At 42.0% G+C, this 18,680-nt stretch overlaps 1 protein-coding gene across 2 annotated transcripts in view; it reads left to right on the top strand.

Annotated features, from left to right (window-relative positions):
* The first annotated feature begins 542 nt into the window (after positions 1-542).
* LOC120052919 (zinc finger protein with KRAB and SCAN domains 1-like) overlaps positions 543-18,680 on the top strand; it is a 40,810-nt gene continuing 22,672 nt past the window's right edge. The window contains exons 1-7 of one of the 2 annotated variants that reach the window (XM_039000150.1): positions 543-1,051; positions 3,221-3,351; positions 3,548-3,715; positions 8,698-8,862; positions 13,457-13,568; positions 14,944-15,053; positions 15,799-18,132. In XM_039000150.1, coding sequence (XP_038856078.1) covers positions 769-1,051; positions 3,221-3,351; positions 3,548-3,715; positions 8,698-8,862; positions 13,457-13,568; positions 14,944-15,053; positions 15,799-16,734 — 1,905 coding nt within the window. In that variant the 5' untranslated portion in view covers positions 543-768 and the 3' untranslated portion in view covers positions 16,735-18,132. Of the gene's footprint in view, positions 1,052-3,220; positions 3,352-3,547; positions 3,716-8,697; positions 8,863-13,456; positions 13,569-14,943; positions 15,054-15,798; positions 18,133-18,680 lie in introns of those variants that run through there. The other variant, XM_039000151.1, reaches the window with a different exon arrangement.

Here is an 18,680-nt window from a genome sequence, read left to right as displayed (position 1 = left end):
TAAAAAATAATTTAGCCACACCCTTTGAGTTATGACACCTGCCAATAACAGGAGTGATTACTGCGGTAGCAGTAAAAGTTGATCAACTGAAGGGGAAGATTCCCGGTGTTTGTGATGCTCATCGTTTGGTGTGATGCTCGTCGTTTGGTGCGACGCAGACAGGGTGGCGAGAGTGGGGAAACAGAAGAGTTTGATGAGTCTTTTCCCATCAAAGATGTTTGGGTATATAAGTTATCCTGTATGAGCTTTTGTGCCAAATACATTACGTTGTTACAGGTGTCAAGCTTATGGGCATGTGGCAGCAATGTTTAGGAGGGAGATTCCTAGGTGTGAGAAGTGTGCAGAAGGGCATGAGACAAAGGAATGTGTAGCATTGGGGAAAGTAGTGGTATGTGTTAGATAGTAGGGTATTTGTTTATTTATTTTTCAAGCAAAGTATAAGGTAGTTGTACTCCAGTCTAATAGATGGCGGTAATGCAACATATATTGGATGCCAACCGCGTTAAACATCCTCGAAGAAGAACAACATCCTTTCTCTTCAGTGTAAACGGAAGTAAACAATGTCAACGACCAAGAAACATTTCCACTTTAGCGTTTTTAATTCGGTTATTTAGACGTTTATCAACACAATATAACTCAGAATATGGACCATTTAACAGCACAGCACCACACTCTTACCCCATGTAGTCTTTAATTCGCGTTGTAGACAGGACTTTATTGATAGATGTTATCTAGGTAACGCTAGCTAGCTGCTAACGTTAGCTAACAATGGCTAACTGTATGGTTTTTCACACTCAAATAGCCTCCATCATGGAGGTGCTTGCGAATGCTGCCGTGGCAGATATTTGTAAACTCGTAGACGACGACTATGCAGTGTTTCGTTTGGAAATTTCTCAAAGCCAGAATGATAACAGGGCATTGCGGAGGAAACTACAGTTACTGGAACTGAAGATGGCACGGGAGCGCGCAGAGAGGACAATGCGAGATCGCGTCGTCGCCAGTCGTCCTAGTAGTGTCAAGATCCTCGACCGATACAGAGGAATGGCAAGAGGTACAATTTCGCACCATTCCCCTCTGCACATGTGTTCAGATTTGGGTCTTGGTTAGTTTTTGAATAGTATGAAATAATTTCCCTGATTACGTAGGGAAATTATTTGTGCAGACACAATATCGTACAGGTATTCTGACCAGGTGAGCGCTACTTTTGGATGTAGATTGCAGAATGAGAGCAGGTCACCCAGTCGTCAGTCAGGGCCCCGAAGAATCAAATCATAGGTTGTTGTAACCAGAGCCACACATTTTTGGTTTGTCATACACGTACAATGTTTTGATTATTATTTGAATAGTCACTAAGATTATATTTGGTTGTGGTCTTTTTTGTGTGCAAAATACCTATTTTGGATGTAGCTGTTAGCTAGAATGCTAACGCTCATTGACATACAGTGCATTTGGAAAGTATTCAGACCCCTTGACTTTTTCCACATTTTGTTACGTTACAGCCTTACTCTAAAATGTATTAAATCATTTTTCACTCAATCTGCACAAAATACCCCATAATGACAAAGCAAAAAGTATTCAGACCCTTTGCCATGAGACTCGAAATTACGCTCCGGTGCAACCTGTTTCCATTGATCATCCTTGAAATGTTTCTACAATTTGATTGGAGTCCAACAGTGGTAAATTCAATTGATTGGACATGATATGGAAAGATCCCACAGTTGACAGTAAATGTCAGAGCATAAAACCAAGTCATGAGGTCGAAGGAATTGTCCGTAGAGCTCTGAGACACGATTGTTTCGAGGCACAGATCTGGGGAAGGGTACCAAAACATGTCTGCAGCATTGAAGGTCCCCAAGAACACAGTGGCCTCCATCATTCTTAAATGGAAGAAGTTTGGAACCACCAAGACTTCCTAGAGCTGGCTGCCCGGTAAAACTGAGCAATTGTGGGAGAAAGGCCTTGGTCAGGGAGTTGACCAAGAACCCGAAGGTCACTCTGACAGAGCTCCGGAGTTCCTCTGTGGAGATTGGAGAACCTTCCAGAAGAACAACCAACTCTGCAGCACTCCACCAATCAGGCCTTTATGGTAGAGTGGCCAGACGGAAGCTACTCCTCAGTAAAAGGCACATGACAGCCCACTTGGGGTTTGCCAAAAGGCACCTAAAGATTCTCTGGTCTGATGAAACCAAGATTGAACTCCTTGGCCTAAATGGTGGTGGTGGCACCACATCTGGAGGAAACCTGGCACCATCCCTACAGTGAAGCATGGTGGTGGCAGCGTCATGCTGTGGGGATGTTTTCAGCGGCAAGGACATAGAGACTAGTCAGGATCGAGGGAAAGATGAACGGAGAAAAGTACTGAGAGATCCTTGATGAAAAACTGCTCCAGAGCGCTCAGGGCCTCAGATTGGGGCAAAGGTTCACCTTCCAACAGGACAACAACCCTAAGCACAGCCAAGACAATGCAGGAGTGGCTTCGGGACAAGTCTCTCAATGTCTTTGAGTGGCCCAGCCAGATCGCGGTCTCTGGAGAAACCTGAAAATAGCTGTGCAGCGACGCTTCCCATCCAAGCTGACCGAGCTTGAGGGGATCTGCAGAGAAGAATGGGAGAAACTCCCCAAGTACAGGTGTGCCAAGCTTGTTGCGTCATACCCAAGAAGACTTCAGCCTGTAATCGCTGCCAAAGGTGCTTCAACAAAGTACTGAGTAAAGGGTCTGAATATTTATGTAAATGTGATATTTTTAAAATATAAATTAGCAAAAAAATCTGTTTTTGCTTTGTCATTATGTGGTATTGTGTGTAGATTGATGAGGGAAAAAACGATTTAATGCATTTTAGAATAATGCTGTAACGTAACAATGTGGACAAAGTTAAGGGGTCTGAATACTTTCAGAATGCACTGTAGGCTGTAGCAAAGTTAGCCGAAATAGCCATCATTTTTAAGTGTAATGCAGTTGATTTGCAATGATGATAAACATTATCTAGCAGGACATTCACGCAAGCCTTAAAATCCAATTAAATCCAAAAGTACAGTAGTGTGAAATGCATTCATAAGCAACTGTTGTTGCTGACGTTCTATGAGAACTTCCCCATCTTCTGCAACCAAATTCTGCACATAGCCCTGGTGCAGCAATGTTTGAAAACACAGAATGGGGTCTATACCGTTGAAAAGACAGTAGCTAACCTAAAAGCATATTTTCCCCCAATCACTTTCTCAGGTGAAGGAAATCTCAATGGGGGCCACAAGAGCTTTGTGAAACCAGCGGGACACAATACATGGAGCGATGACCAACCAATCACTGTTGATGAGGGGAGTGGAACCTCAACCCAGCATGTTATCGTGATAGAGGTTAGTGTCATAGTGTAAGATAAAAAAATGACAGTACATTAAATGTGGCCCGTTTATTTCAGAAAGGCTCCCCTCAGCTATTCACTTGCTTACATCCTTATTTATCTGCCATAGGGGAGCTTGTGAGACTTCCCTATGACATTGTTTTCCAATTCTACTCATGTACCGGTAATAACCTCCCCTCTTCTTGTGTCAGGATGCAGAGGCTGCAGGTCCTGGGGTCAAACTGGAGAGTTCTGAAGGAGAGGAGGACACACGGCACAGCAGTGACATCCAGACTGGACTGGCTGGAGTACCCCCTGTGGCCACGGAGGACCGTACCACCGCCTCAGCGCAGCCCAGGACCCGAAGCAGCATCATGGAGGTCAGTGGAACGGCGAACGCCGTTCTCAAGTCAGAGACAGACACCAAGACTTTAACTGTAACACACAGGCTCTTACACACAGAATCTGACCACAGATCAGACCCAGATAAACTGGGGTTGGGGACACTGGGCTGTCCTCCTGCTCCTGGTTCAGAGTATTTACCGGTATTTCAACAGAGCCAGAGGACAGTTTATTCCCATGGAGATGGTGATGCATTAGACACTGGTGGTGATGACCTGTCTTGTTCTTACACTACAGAGATGGACCCTAGCAACATGCCCTTGGGTTTAGAGACACAGACTGATCTGTCTACAGGGGACTGGAACCAGTACAGTAGTAGTCTATACTCTGATGGGTGCCTAGATAAGAAAGGAGAGGTTATGGTTGTAAATGAATTGACTGTGAAATTGGAGGGCAACGCTCCTCCCACATGGAATGCAGATAGTCACCTAGGAGACGGACACTCACAGGGCAGAGATTTCTTAGATTATAGGGAAATCATAGAGACAAATCCAAATGTTGCGACCCACTCCCCTTTACACGCGTTCAGGGATCGCGACCCAGTGTCTACGTCGATGGGGCCTTCCGATTCACAAGGCCGCGTTTTTTTCGATCAGGTATTGAACTCAAACGACAGGGCTAGACCCCAGGCTCAGGGAGGGGGATCAGAATCTGGTAAAGAGAAGCGGTTCCTCTGCGTGTTCTGTAACAAAGGCTTCAGCTGCCCCCAGAAGGTAGAGATCCACCAGAGGGTCCACACAGGGGTGAAACCCTTCAGCTGTACCCAGTGTCACATGTGCTTCGCTGAGGCTGGCACCCTGAAGAGGCATCAAAGAGTCCACACAGGGGAGAAACCCTTCAGCTGTACCCAGTGTGAGAAGAGGTTCTCCCGTCAGCACCAGCTGAAGATGCACCTGAAGGTCCACACCGGAGAGAGGCCATTTGCCTGTACGCACTGCGGGAAGAGGTTCTCAGAGAGGAGATACCTCAGGATACACCAGCAGAAAAACCATTCCACTCTATAACATAGAAAGTAACCATTCCACTCAATAGCTTCTGATGTTAACATCAAACCCTGCATTAAAGGTAGACTCAGTGAAATGACATAGATGCACAAAGTAAACAGCAGTAGTTGGTCAATTTCCGCAACAACAAAGAGCATTGAAGTGCAAGGCCCAGACATTGTGGGATATTTAAGGCATATATATAAGCCTGACATTCAGAAGCTTAGCTACAACCTTCTAAAGTCGAGGAGTCAAAGAAATTTGACTTTGCTTGGGAAGTAATCTTATACAATGTGTGACTCTCGCTATCAATTCACTTTCTGTAAAATATAATATGTATAATAAAATTGAATGTTCATATAAATTATTATTATAAAACATATTTGGTAGCAGAATAACATTTGGGGAAATCTGGTCTATCATTTATTTTCCTTATCCATTCATTTTTATTATTATTATCATTAAATAGCCTACCTAAAAGATGTAATGAGTCTTTGTTAAGCTATGTAGAACTGCAGGAAATTATCTTCAAAACAAAATTCCTAGGTCCCTCAAATTAAACTAAATCAAGCTGGGAGGGGCTATAGAATGATCACAAATACCTGTTTCATCACTTATATTTAACTACTTATTTTTTTCCAAATACACTTTTAATGAGAAAATGAATGCAGTTTATCAAGTTCATTCAGATTTGTAGTTGAGATGTGTGTATGTGTGGTTTTTATATGGTCTAGTTAAAACTTGCTTGTTTAATAAACAAAACATTTGACTTTTCATTCTAAGACTTTCATTGAGACTTCCTTTAATATACATCACTTCTGATCATATAAATCACACAACAGCACTTTATAACTAATATAAACTAAATATACCTACACATATACACACACACACACACACACTAACAAACACCTATTTATTATGGAACATCATGCCAGACAAAATTGAACGGGCCTATTTATATAATGAATTCGGAGGGCAGAAATAATAAAATATTCAAGTACTGGACCTCTAAGTAAAGGCTTCAGTCATGCAAAAGCTATACATAAATCCAATATGGTTCGCTCCGTGTTCAAGAATGACCTTATTCCCTTTATTCAGATTATAACCTCACTTTCGGTTGTTTGAAAATTAAATAATCTTCAAAATATCACTCTTTTTAAAACGAGCCATAGAAAGCTGGTTACCATTTCAGTTTAATCCACCAGAAAAGAGAACAAATATTACAACACATATTATGTTTAAACTCAAATATACGAATTGATATTAAAAAAAACATTTTAAAAAAACACACAAAAACAGTCATCTTTGCAAATTATATCATAAATAGGACTGGTAGAATTATTTGCAGTTTACAAAAATACATGCAGTTTACAAAAATATGGAAATGTCTGCTCTATCCAAAATTACAACCAACTGCAGCATTACTGCAAAAATGAATGAGGCAAGTGAAAGGGGGAGAAGATAACAAATTTGTCTGTCAGACCTGCATTAAAGACCAAAATTGGTTAAAGAAAATTGTGATAAATAAAAGTATACCCGTTTCATTTTAGGACCAGATGCACCATACAGGTTGCAAAATAGTTGAAGAGATTTTCGATGTACCGATTCCATGGCACGTGGTTTATGTGACAACTACGCTTGATTCAAAACTCTTTCAATTTTTTATTATTATACAAGATTCTTGCAACCAATAGAATGTTATGCACAGTGAGTATATCTATATATCTATCTTTCTATCTACAGTGCATTCAAAGTATTCAGACCCCTTGACTTTTTCCACATTTTATGTTACAGCCTTATTCTAAAATGGTGTAAATATTTTTTTCTCCTCACCATTCTACACGCAATACCCCATAATGACAAAGCAAAAACAGTTTTTTTGAAAGTTCATCAAATGTATTTAAAAAAAAAAACGGAAATATTACATTTACATAAGTATTCAGACCCTTTACTCAGTACTTTGTTGAAGAACCTTTTGCAGCGATTACAGCCTCGTCTTCTTGGGTATGACAAAAATTTTGGCACACCTTTATTTGGGGAGTTCCTCCCATTCTTCTTTGCAGTTCCTCTCAAGCCCTGTCAGGTTGGATGGGGAGCGTCGCTGCACAGCTATTTTCAGGTCTCTCCAGAGATGGGGTTCAAGTCAGGGCTCTGGCTGGGCCACTCAAGGACATTCGTAGACTTGTCCGGAAGCCACTCCTGCATTGTCCTGTTGGAAGGTGAACCTTCGCCCCAGTCTGAGGTCCTGAGCGCTCTGGAGCAAGTCTTCATGAAAGATCTCTGTACTTTCCTCCGTTCATCTTTCCCTCGATCCTGACTAGTCTCCCAGTCTCTGCCGCTGAAAACGTCCCCAGCATGATGCTGCCACCACCATGCTTCACTGTAGGGATGGTGCAAGGTTTCCTCCAGACGTGACGCTTGTCACTCAGGCCAAAGAGTTCAATCTTGGTTTCATCAGACCAGAGAATCTTGTTTCTCATGGTCTGAGAGTCCTTTAGGTGCCTTTTGGCAAACTCCAAGCGGGCTGTCATGTGACTTTTACTGCGGAGTGGCTTCCGTCTGGCCACTCTACCATAAAGGCCTGATTGGTGGAGTGCTGCAGAAATTGTTGTCCTTCTGGAAGGTTCTCCCATCTCCACAGATGAACTCTGGAGCTCTCTGAGTGACCATCGGGTTCTCGGTCACCTCCCTGACCAAGGTCCTTTTCCCCCAATTGCTCAGTTCGGCCGGACGGCCAGTTCTAGGAAGAGTCTCGGTGGTTCCAAACTTCTTCCATTTAAGAATGATGGAGGCCACTGTGTTCTTGGGGACCTTCAATGCTGGTACCCTTCCCCAAATCTGTGCCTCAACACAATCCTGTCTCGGAGCTCTACGGATAATTCCTTCGACCTCACCTCATGGCTAGGTTTTTGCTCTGACATGCACTGTCAACTGTGGGACCTTATAGACAGGTGTGCCTTTCCAAATCATGTCCAATTAATTGAATTTACCACAGGTGGATTCCAATAATAAGGTATTTCAGTTTATTTATTTTTTTCGCTTTGTCCTTATGGAGTATTCTGTGTAGATTGATGAGGAAAAATATTAATTTAATCAATTTTAAAATAAGGCTGTAAGATAACAAAATTGGGGAAAAGGGAAAGAGTCTGAATACTTTACAAATGCACTGTATATATGTGGGATACAACCATCCTAGCTCTGCAGATTTTGCTGCGAAGGGACAGAGTCATTAGATCACTTGTTTTGGTACTGCCCATATGTAGCTTGTTTTTGGTTGCAGGTTCAGGAATGGCTGAAGAATTGCTACATTTACCTGGCGCTAACTTTGCATATAGCACTGCTGGGTGATTTTGAAAAGTCATAGTCAATCGATCAATAATATAATAATACTCTTAGCAAAAATGGTCATCTTTAATTTACAATTGTAGAAACAATGAGAATAGAAAGGTTCAGAACTTTGGTTAAACAGCACAGCACAGTTGAAAAATATATGGCAATTAGAAATCAAAACGGGATGGTCTTCAGGGATAGATGGGAGGGGTTGAGGGTAGCTGAAGGGTGGGCCCAAAATAGAGAAAGAGAAATAATGTAAAATATACTATGTCCGTAAAATGTATATAGTATGTATAAGCTGGAAGTTGTCCATTTGTTTACTGCAATTAGGGGAGGGGTGGTTGAAAAAAACGAAGAGAAAAAAAAGTATACTTCAAAATAATTTAGTCGGGTTTGTCTGATGATGACCTTTGACTTATCATAGCTGACTCTTAGTTACCCACATCCTCATCATTTATGTCCACCATGATGGGTTTAACAACAATGAAGTTATTCTGTAACTACAGTACAGGACTCATGTAGTGGAGATGGGTAAACACTCCATGTTTAAAGTGTGTTTATTATCTCTGCGTTTTTAGTGTGTACTGTACGTATCTGATGGAGTGTATGTCTATGTAATCTGTATCACCTCTCTCTTCCAGGAGGAGGAGGGTCTGGAGGTGCTGCTGGTGAAGGAGGAGGGGTGTGAGGAGGGTCTGGGGAACCCTAAGGGGACCATGGTCATAGAGGACAACCAGACTACACCTCCTCCTGAACCCACAGAGGAACCAGCTGAGCAGCACAGGGCCTCACACAGTATCACTGAGGTGAGCCCACTGTAAACTACTGTCTGAATGGTATTAGTATCCACAAAGCCTCTCAGAATAGGAGTGCTGATTTAGGATCAGTTTTGCCTGTCTTTTTTTCCTGTTATTAGTTGATTTTGTTAGCGCATCCCTATATCTAATTTATCAGCTGTTGTCAAAGCCAAAAAGAGTATCAAATCAAATTTTATTTGTCACATGCGCTGAATACAAATGGTGTAGACCTTATGCAACTTTTCAGGGAAGTCAGGAACCAATATACACAGTCAGTTAGGAAAGCTAAGGCTAGCTCTTTCAAACAGAAATTTGCATCCTGTAGCACTAATTCCAAAAAGTTTTGGGACACTGTAAAGTCCATGGAGAATAAGAGCACCTCCTCCCAGCTTCCCACTGCACTGAGGCTAGGAAACACTGTCACCACCGATAAATCTTCGATAATTTCAATAAGCATTTTTCTACGGCTGGCCAAGTTTTCTACCTGGCTACCCCTACCCCGGCCAACAGCTCTGCACCCCCCACAGAAACTTGCCCAAGTCCCCAACTGCTTCTCCTTTACCCAAATCCAGACAGCTGGTGTTCTGAAAGAGCTGCAAAATTTGGATCCCTACAAATCAGCTGGGCTAGACAATCTGGACCCTCTCTTTTTAAAATTACCTGCTGAAATTGTTGCAACCCCTATTACTAGCCTGTTCAACCTCTCTTTCGTATCGTCTGAGATCCCCAAAGATTGGAAAGCTGCTGCGGTCATCCCCCTCTTCAAAGGGGGAGACACTCCAGACCCAAACTGTTATAGACCTATATCCATCCTGCCTTCCTAAATCTCCGAAAGCCAAGTTAACAAACAGATCACCGACCATTTCGAATCCCACCGTACCTTCTCCACTATGCAATCTGGTTTCCGAGCTGGTCATGGGTGCACCTCAGCCACGCTCAAGGTCCTAAACAATGTATTGTTTGTTGGTTTGACAATGCCACTGTCAGCCAGAGAAATATGTTGAGAAGAATTATTACCACAGCAAGCAAGGTACTTGGAGTCAAACAGTCAGGCCTGGATGAGATCTTTAAGGTCAGGGCCCTCCGTAAGGCTCACAAAATAATTTCAGACCCAAGCCACCCCCTGTACCTGGACTTTGAACTACTCCCCTCTGGGTGCAGGTATAGGGCACCCCTCAGCAGGAAAAACAGAACTAGACAATCATTTGTGCCAGGTGTGATATCCCTCCTAAATAGCTCGGGCTAATGTTCCTATCGACTCCGTAAGGCCAGCAGGCTAGTCTTTATTTCTTTATTTATTATTTAAAAATATATATATATTGGTATGTAACTGTTATGAAAGTTGTATTGTCAATTTTGTTTTGTATTTAAACGCCACTTTAAATGTGTACATGACACTGCAACAAAATTTCCCCATGGGGACAATAAAGTCAGTAAGTATAACCGCCATCGATAAAAGACAGTACTGTGCAGCCGTCTTCATCGACCTGGCCAAGTCTTTTGACTCTGTCAATCACCGCATTCTTATCGGCAGACTCAATAGCCTTGGTTTCTCAAATGACTGCCTCGCCTGGTTCACCAACTACTTCTCAGATAGAGTTCAGTGTGTCAAATCGGAGGGCCTGTTGTCCAGACCTCTGGCAGTCTCAATGGGGGTGCCACAGAGTTCAATTCTCGGGCCGACTCTTTTCTCTGTATACATCAATGATGTCGCTCTTGCTGCTGGTGATTCTCTGATCCACCTCTACGCAGATGACACCATTCTGTATACATCTGGCCCTTCTTTGGACACTGGGCTAACAAACCTTCAAATGAGCTTCAATGCCATACAACACTCGTTCCGTGGCCTCCGACTGCTTTTAAATGCTAGTAAAACTAAATGCATGCACGTCAACCGATTGCTGCCCGCACCCGCCCGCCCGACTAGCATCACTACTCTGGAAGGTTCTGATTTAGAATATGTGGACAACTACAAATACCTAGGTGTCTGGTTAGACTGTAAACTCTCCTTCCAGATCACATTATGCATCGATATGACAACAGTGAAAGTGCAGGGTGCCAAATTCAAACAACAGAAATCTCATAATTAAAATTCCTCAAACATACAAGTATTTTACACCATTTTAAAGATAAACTTGTTGTTAATCCCACCACAGTGTCCGATTTCAAAAAGGCTTTACGACGAAAGCACACCATCTGATTATGTTAGGTCAGTACCTAGTCACAGAAAAACACAGCCATTTTTCCAGCCAAAGAGAGGAGTCACAAAAAGCAGAAATATAGATAGAATTAATCACTAACCTTGCTTCCAAAACATCCAGTGATTTTGCAGAGAGCCACATCAATTTACAGAAATACTCATAATAAACATTGATAAAAGATCCAAGTGTTATGCATGGAACTTTAGATAAACTTCTCCTTAATGCAACCGCTGTGTCAGATTTCAAAAAAGCTTTACCGAAAAAGCGCACCATGCTATAATCTGAGTACAGACCAAAACAAGCCATACAGATATCCGCCATGTTGTGGAGTCAACAGAAGTCAGAAATAGCATTATAAATATTCACTTACCTTTGATGATCTTCATCAGAATGCACTCCCAGGAATCCGAGTTCCACAATACATTTTTGTTTTGTTCGTTAAAGTCCATCATTTATGTCCAAATACCTCCTTTTTGTTCGCGCGTTTAGTTCACAAATCCAAATTCACGACACGCAGGCCAGACGAAAAGTAAAAAAAATTCCATTACAGTTCGTAGAAACATGTCAAACGATGTATAGAATCAATCTTTAGGATGTTTTTATCATAAATCTTCAATAATGTTTCAACCGGAGAATTCCTTTGTCTTTAGAAATGAAAGGGAACGCAGCTAGCTCTCACGGGCGCGCGCCTGACTGAGCTCATGGCCTTCTGCCAGACCTCTTACTCAATCAGCTCTTATTCTCTCCTCCTTCACAGTAGAAGCCTGAAACAAGGTTCTAAAGACTGTTGACATCTAGTGGAAGCCAATATGACCACATAGACACTGTATATTGGATAGGCAAAGACTTGAAAACCTACAAACCTCAGATTTCCCACTTCCTGGTTGGATTTTTTCTCAGGTTTTTGCCTGCCTTATGAGTTCTGTTATACACAGACATCATTCAAACAGTTTTAGAAACTTCAGAGTGTTTTCTATCCAAATCTACTAATAATATGCATATCTTAGCTTCTGGGCCTGAGTAGCAGGCAGTTTACTCTGGGCACCTTATTCATCCAAGCTACTCAATACTGCCCCCAGCCATAAGAAGTTAAATCTAGAATCGGCTTCCTATTTCACAACAAAGCCTCCTTCACTCATGCTGCCAAACATACTCTCGTAAAACTGACTATCCTACCGATCCTTGACTTCGTCGATGTCATTTACAAAATAGCCTCCAACACTCTACTCAGCAAATTGGATGTAGTCTATCACAGGTCCATCCGTTTTGTCACCAAAGCCCCATATACTACCCACCACTGCGACCTGTATGCTCTCGTTGGCTGGCCCTCGCTACATTTGTCGCCAAACCCACTGGCTCCAGGTCATCTATAAGTCTTTGCTAGGTAAAGCCCCGTCTTATCTCAGCTCACTGGTCACCATAGCAACACCCACCCATAGCACGCGCTCCAGCAGGTATATTTCACTGGTCATTCCCAAAGACCACACCTTCTTTGGCCACCTTTCCTTCCAGTTCTATTGCTGCCAATGACTGGAACAAATTGCAAAAATCACTGAAGCTGGAGTTTTTTCTCCCTCTCTAACTTTAAGCATCAGCTGTCAGAACAGCTTACCGATCACTGTACCTGTACACACCCCATCTGTAAATAGCACACCCAACTACCTCATCCCCATATTGTTCTTTTTTTTCTCTTTTCACCCCGGTATCCCTACTTGCACATCATCATCTGCACATCTATCACTCCAGTGTTAATGCTAAATTGTAATTATTTCCCTTCTATGGCCTATTTATTGCCTTACCTCCCTAATCTTACTACATTTGCACACACTGTACATAGATTTTTCTATTGTTTTATTTATTGACTGTACGTTTGTTTATCCCATGTGTAACTCTGTGTTATTGTTTTTGTCGCACTGCTTTGCTTTATCTTGGCCAGGTCGCTGTTGTAAATGAGAACTTGTTCTCAACTGGCCTATTTGGTTAAATAAAGGTGAATTATTTTGTATTTTTTTAAAATACAGTTAAATGCTTACTTACAAGCCCTTAATCAACAATGCTTTAAGAAGTTAAACTTATTTTTCTTAAGTAGAAAATTTAATTTAATTAAACAGCAGCAGTAAAATAACAATAGCGTTATTACATCCAGGCATTTAAAGTATACTCGATTTTCAAAACGTCGCATACTATTAAACTTTTATTTTTTCATAAACTCAAACAGCTTACTATTTAGGAACCAAATATGGTTATTCGGACACAGCCCATGTCTTTCAATGATCAAACCACGAATGAGTGTCAAATAATAAAATTGAACGTTTCCATAGTATCAAATCAACTAAAACGTTTGAATTGTACTCATAGCGAATTTCTTAATCCAACATCCTCTCACTCTGTATCTCTTACAGTCAGTAGACATGGAGGAAGGGAAGCCTGATCTGCTGCTGGTCAAAGAGGAGACAATAGAAGATGAACCAGAGAGCATTGACCTGCTGAGTGGACTAAAGATGGGGGAGCAAGGTAAGGGAGAAATACATATAACCTACATACAGTAATATCAGGATGTAGGAATGGACATAAACCTAACAACTTCAAAGACCAATGTGTCTAAAAGGAGGGGGGGTCACCAAATTCACTGGGGTGGAATTGGTGTGGAGGGTTCATGGGTGGCATTTGACAATTTCTTTAGATTCCTCATGTCTAAATTATTTTTTGAAAAAGTTTGGTCCAAATCAGAGGTTAGATGCTATATTTATTGAACAATATATGAATCCTATAAATTAGAATGGACAAGTTGGGTGCAATCAATTCTCAGAGATGAAATTATATTTCAAGCAAATAATGTTGCAGGAATGCTAATCTTATCTATTTCGAACAACAAAAACAATTTCAGAACAATCTGAGATGGTGGGTGTCAAAATCCTCTTTCTTGTGCTTCTTGAGGTGGAATGACCCTAAAGCATCTTCGGCTAATTTGTCACATTTGCACTATTTCACTTGACGACCAGCAGTGGAGGGTTTTCTCTTTAAAAATAATTTTGACCTGAATTGGATTTGAACTCACAGCCACCATATGCCAACATCTGGAGTAGACCACTTTAGTGTATGACGCCACTACTCCGCTTAGACCATGGGTAACAAATTGAACCAAGCAGTTGGCCAAATTGACCTGTTGAACAAATGCGAATGGATGGTGGCTCTACCGCTTGAGGTCTCTGATGGGTTGAATTTGTTATTTTGTTACCGGATATAATTATATGCTCAGCTGGCCGTCCACAGCATCGTGGCTTATTTGGCCAGGTTGCACTTTGAGAAACGCTAGCAGCTAGCCATTTTAGACTGATGGTTTAAAGCTAGTCTGGGCCTCCCGGGTGGCGCAGTGGTCTAGGGCACTGCATCGCAGTGCTAGCTGCGCCACCAGAGTCTCTGGGTTCGCGCCCAGGCTCTGTCGCAGCCGGCCGCGACCGGGAGGTCCGTGGGGCGACGCACAATTGGCCTAGCGTCGTCCGGGTTAGGGAGGGTTTGGCCGGTAGGGATATCCTTGTCTCATCGCGCTCCTGCGACTCCTGTGGCGGGCCGGGCGCAGTGCGCGCTAACCAAGGGGGCCAGGTGCACTGTGTTTCCGGGTTGGAGGCGCGCTGTGTTAAGAAGCAGTGCGGCTTGGTTGGGTTGTGCTTCGGAGGACGCATGGCTTTCGACCTTCGTCTCTCCCGAGCCCGTATGGGAGTTGTAGCGATGAGACAAGATAGTAATTACTAGAGATTGGATACCACGAAAATTGTGGAGAAAAGGGGAAAAATTATTATTATTTTTTTTTTTTAATTAAAGCTAGTCTAAGCAAAGGTTCATAAGTATGCCATGTTTCTAAAGTCTATTTTCTAACCTCTTCCTGCAGGTTGTTGGCTGGAGGCTAACAGAGGAGACTGGGCGGCCATCTTGGATTCCCAGACCCAGATGGGTGCAGCCAAGGCCCCGGGGGATGACACCAGAGGCAACATATTGGAGGTCAGTGGATGGGAATCCATTTATTTTTTACCAGCTGAAGATGCACCTGAAGGTTCACACGGGAGAGAGGCTGTTGGATGTAGTAGGAACCTGGACGAGGTGAACTGAGGAAAGAGTGTGTATGATGAGGCAGAGTACATGATATGGTCATGGTTGGTGTGATGGTGTCTGTAAAAATGCTTCACTGATGAAGAGTGACAACCTTATCATGGTGTTTGATGCTGGTGTTTTATAATGAGGAAATGATAGTGCCTTAATTCATGTTTACTTGAAAGGAAATAGTGAAGCTGTGTGTAATGTTGAACCTTCTCTAAAATATTCTAAAATTCATTTTATCAAAGCGAGGGTACCAAATTTACAGAAAAGGTAAAGTGTGAGAAAAAATATTATTCTTGCCACATCGCTTTGTGCAATAAAAGTACTGTACTTCATGTTATGTGAGTGTATAACCATTTTGTTCAAATGAAATACAAACTGACTGACTATCAAAAAAATGTATTTCAGGCACAGACTTTCCCTTATCGCAGTCAAACCAAAACATTATACTTAATTATTGAATCAACATATAAGGACATTTTTTATAGTAAACTCCAATGGCTCCATATTGTTAGGTACTTGTATCACAGTGTTAGAGATGGGCTTGACTGTGGTAAACAGTTTATAATATGATGTCATGTTTCTGTGTGTACAGCAAAGAGTTTGTTATATAAACTTTTATGCTTGTCTTTACAATCGTTGTTTGCAGTGTGCAGTCCATGAGGACCTGCTGAAATCTGGTGTTGCTGGCGGGGGAGAATGGACCTCTGAAGCGGCTGGTCACAAACCCTGGCCCCGAATCAGAACCCTGGATCAGGAGCCATCGCTCTTCCTTCCCGAGTCAGAACCAGGACCGAACCACGAGGGACAGAGACTCCAGCACCACGCAGAACACAACCAGTGGACAGGTGGACTGAACAACCTCAGTCCTGGTGGTCATCAGAGAGGCTCCAGTCAGGGATCCAGTCCGCAGCCCAGACCCTTCTCTTCACAGTCTCAGTGCAGGGATGGAGCAGGGCCTGGGGCTAATAGAGATAGACCCTCCTGTTCCTATGATACAAACACCACAGTATCCATGATGAACAGAGCAGGTCACCCTGCACTTCAGCCATCACAGAGAGTGGTGGGAGACCCCCCTGGTGGTAGTCTATCAGGAAGTCTGTCTTCTCCTTCAGGGTCTTGTCTAATGACTAGTGACTGGGTTCATAGAAAGCCTGGGCCTGGGTCTAGCCTTCCTCAGTTACCTCATGGTTACCCAACCAATACAGACAGGGCCAGGATGGGCGGTCACCACGAGAGGTACCTAGCCTATAACACAGCACACAATCCCAACAACACCCAAACAATGGCTAGAGGTCAAGGAGGGAGCTCAAAGACTAACCACCTGACGGTGGTGGCTCCTGCTTCTACCTCCTCTGGTGTCATTGGGTCACAACGTGGGAGGCCGAGCATTAGGACGGATGCTGAAAAGCCGTATGCCTGCCCCACATGTGGGAAGCGCTTCGCTAAGACGAAATATATCAAGCAGCACCAGACCGTTCACACCAAGGAGAGGCCCTTCAAGTGCAAACTATGTTACAAGAGCTTCTCCTTCCAGAGTAACCTTATCAAACATAGGAGTGTCCACAATGGGGAGAAATCGTAGCACTGTGGCTTGAGATATACACAGGGGATGTCTGGGAGCAATTCTTTAGCTGACATATTATAGTCATCATGTGAAGTGTCTTAGAGAGAGGGTTTTTTGGATTACTAAGTCCCTCAGTTGAGCATCTGGGTACCCTCACATTCTCACATGATACAGACTTGTTGTTTGGTGTGCTGACACGGTAAATCCATTTTGAATTCACTCACTTTTTGACAGCATCCGTTATGATTTAAACAAAACTTTCCATACATGTTTGCCCATGGAAGAAGTTGTCAGAAAGTGACACGTAAACTCCAATGTTGCAGCTTGGACCCTATTTCACATTATATGAGGTTTGTGTTGTGCCCCGCCATCAGTTGAGACACAACATGCTCTTGAATACAGGGTGGGTGTCATTTCAATCATAGAAATATAACTCATAGAACGGACCTATTCCTTCAGACCGCTGTAATTTACATTTTTATTGAATTTACATTTTTACTTCTAATAACTACCACAACAATGACCTTGGGTCCACCCACAGTTTAATGTCAATTTAAAGGGTCATGTCTATTATATTATCTTTATTTCAATAGGTTTCCTATGGAGGATTGGCAGTATAATTTGAAACAACAGATATTCACATTCAAGTCAACATTCTCGGATGTGTGGACCTCCAACCATCTTTGTGGTACCATTTGAAATTTGAAATGTTTGTACATTTATCATCCAAAACATGACACCCACCCTGTATTCAAGAGCATGTTTTGTCTCAACTGATGGCGGGCACAACACAAACACCTTAGATTATGTCAAACAGGCTAAGATACAGCATATGCGAATATGAAAAAAATCTGATTACAGATTTAGATAATTGACTTTTTAAAAACGTTTTATTAATACTTAATTAAAAAAAATATATAAAATAAATCTCCAGAAATCATAAAATAGTTTGACAACCCTGTTTGTAATTTTTTTAAATATAAATCCCAACCGTTTATCTTTTCCAGTGATGAAGTCATGGATGTCTCATGGTATGGTGGGATATGCAAAATGGGTCAACTTTGAGCACCTTTATCTCCTGAATTTTTTGGTATTCAGATCCAAAAAGTTACTTTCTGAGCACTTATACCATGGTTTTTGTTCAAATCAAAAGGGGTGCCATCAAAAAGTCATTGAATTCAAATGGATTTACCCATAGCCAAAACACTGTCATTAAAGTGTAACACTATATTTCCCCTCAGACTTTGGTTTTGGCTATGTTCTATTCATAACAAATATAATGTCCCTCTTTTGTTATAACACCTTTATAACACCCCCTCCCCCCAACATTATTTGGCAATCAGGTGATACCTGTTCCTTTATGTACAAAAAAAATAGGTGATCAAATCTGTTAATAAATGAGAAATAATTTTGTGAGTGGGTTACACTGGTGAAAAAGAAAGGAAATGAGAAGTAAAGTTGTAGTGGAAAATAGGAAACTCTCAGACTTTTACAGTTGGTAGCACCAGCCCATGATATGGTCGAACCCAAATATCCAAATCATGAGTTACCATCTAATCAGGTCATTCATAGTGCAAAAAAAAACACATTTCAAAATTGTATTTCCAAAATCTGGTCACCTTAATTGACAATATAGCAAATATAGTCAATTTGTCAACCCACAATTCATGACAGTCACTGGATTAGGTTGCACATCAAAATATCATATACTCATACATAACAAGTCCAAGCAGGAATGTATGAGTTCATGATATTTTGATATGCATCCTAATCCAGCCATTGTCATGAATTTTGACTTTGAATGTGTGTTTGTGTGACCTCAGCTCAGCCTATCAGAAAAAAGGGCCGGCCCATCCTGATAGGTCCATCCATTGCCCACTGATCAGCCAATGGCTCATTATAGATTAGCAAAAATCATTAATAAAGGCCCATGGGCCACCGCAAATGTCTTCTTACTCTTTTTG

This window comes from Salvelinus namaycush, chromosome 8 (genome assembly GCF_016432855.1).
Source record: "Salvelinus namaycush isolate Seneca chromosome 8, SaNama_1.0, whole genome shotgun sequence".
NCBI lineage: Eukaryota > Metazoa > Chordata > Actinopteri > Salmoniformes > Salmonidae > Salvelinus > Salvelinus namaycush.
This window is presented reverse-complemented; position numbering and strand designations above follow the sequence as displayed.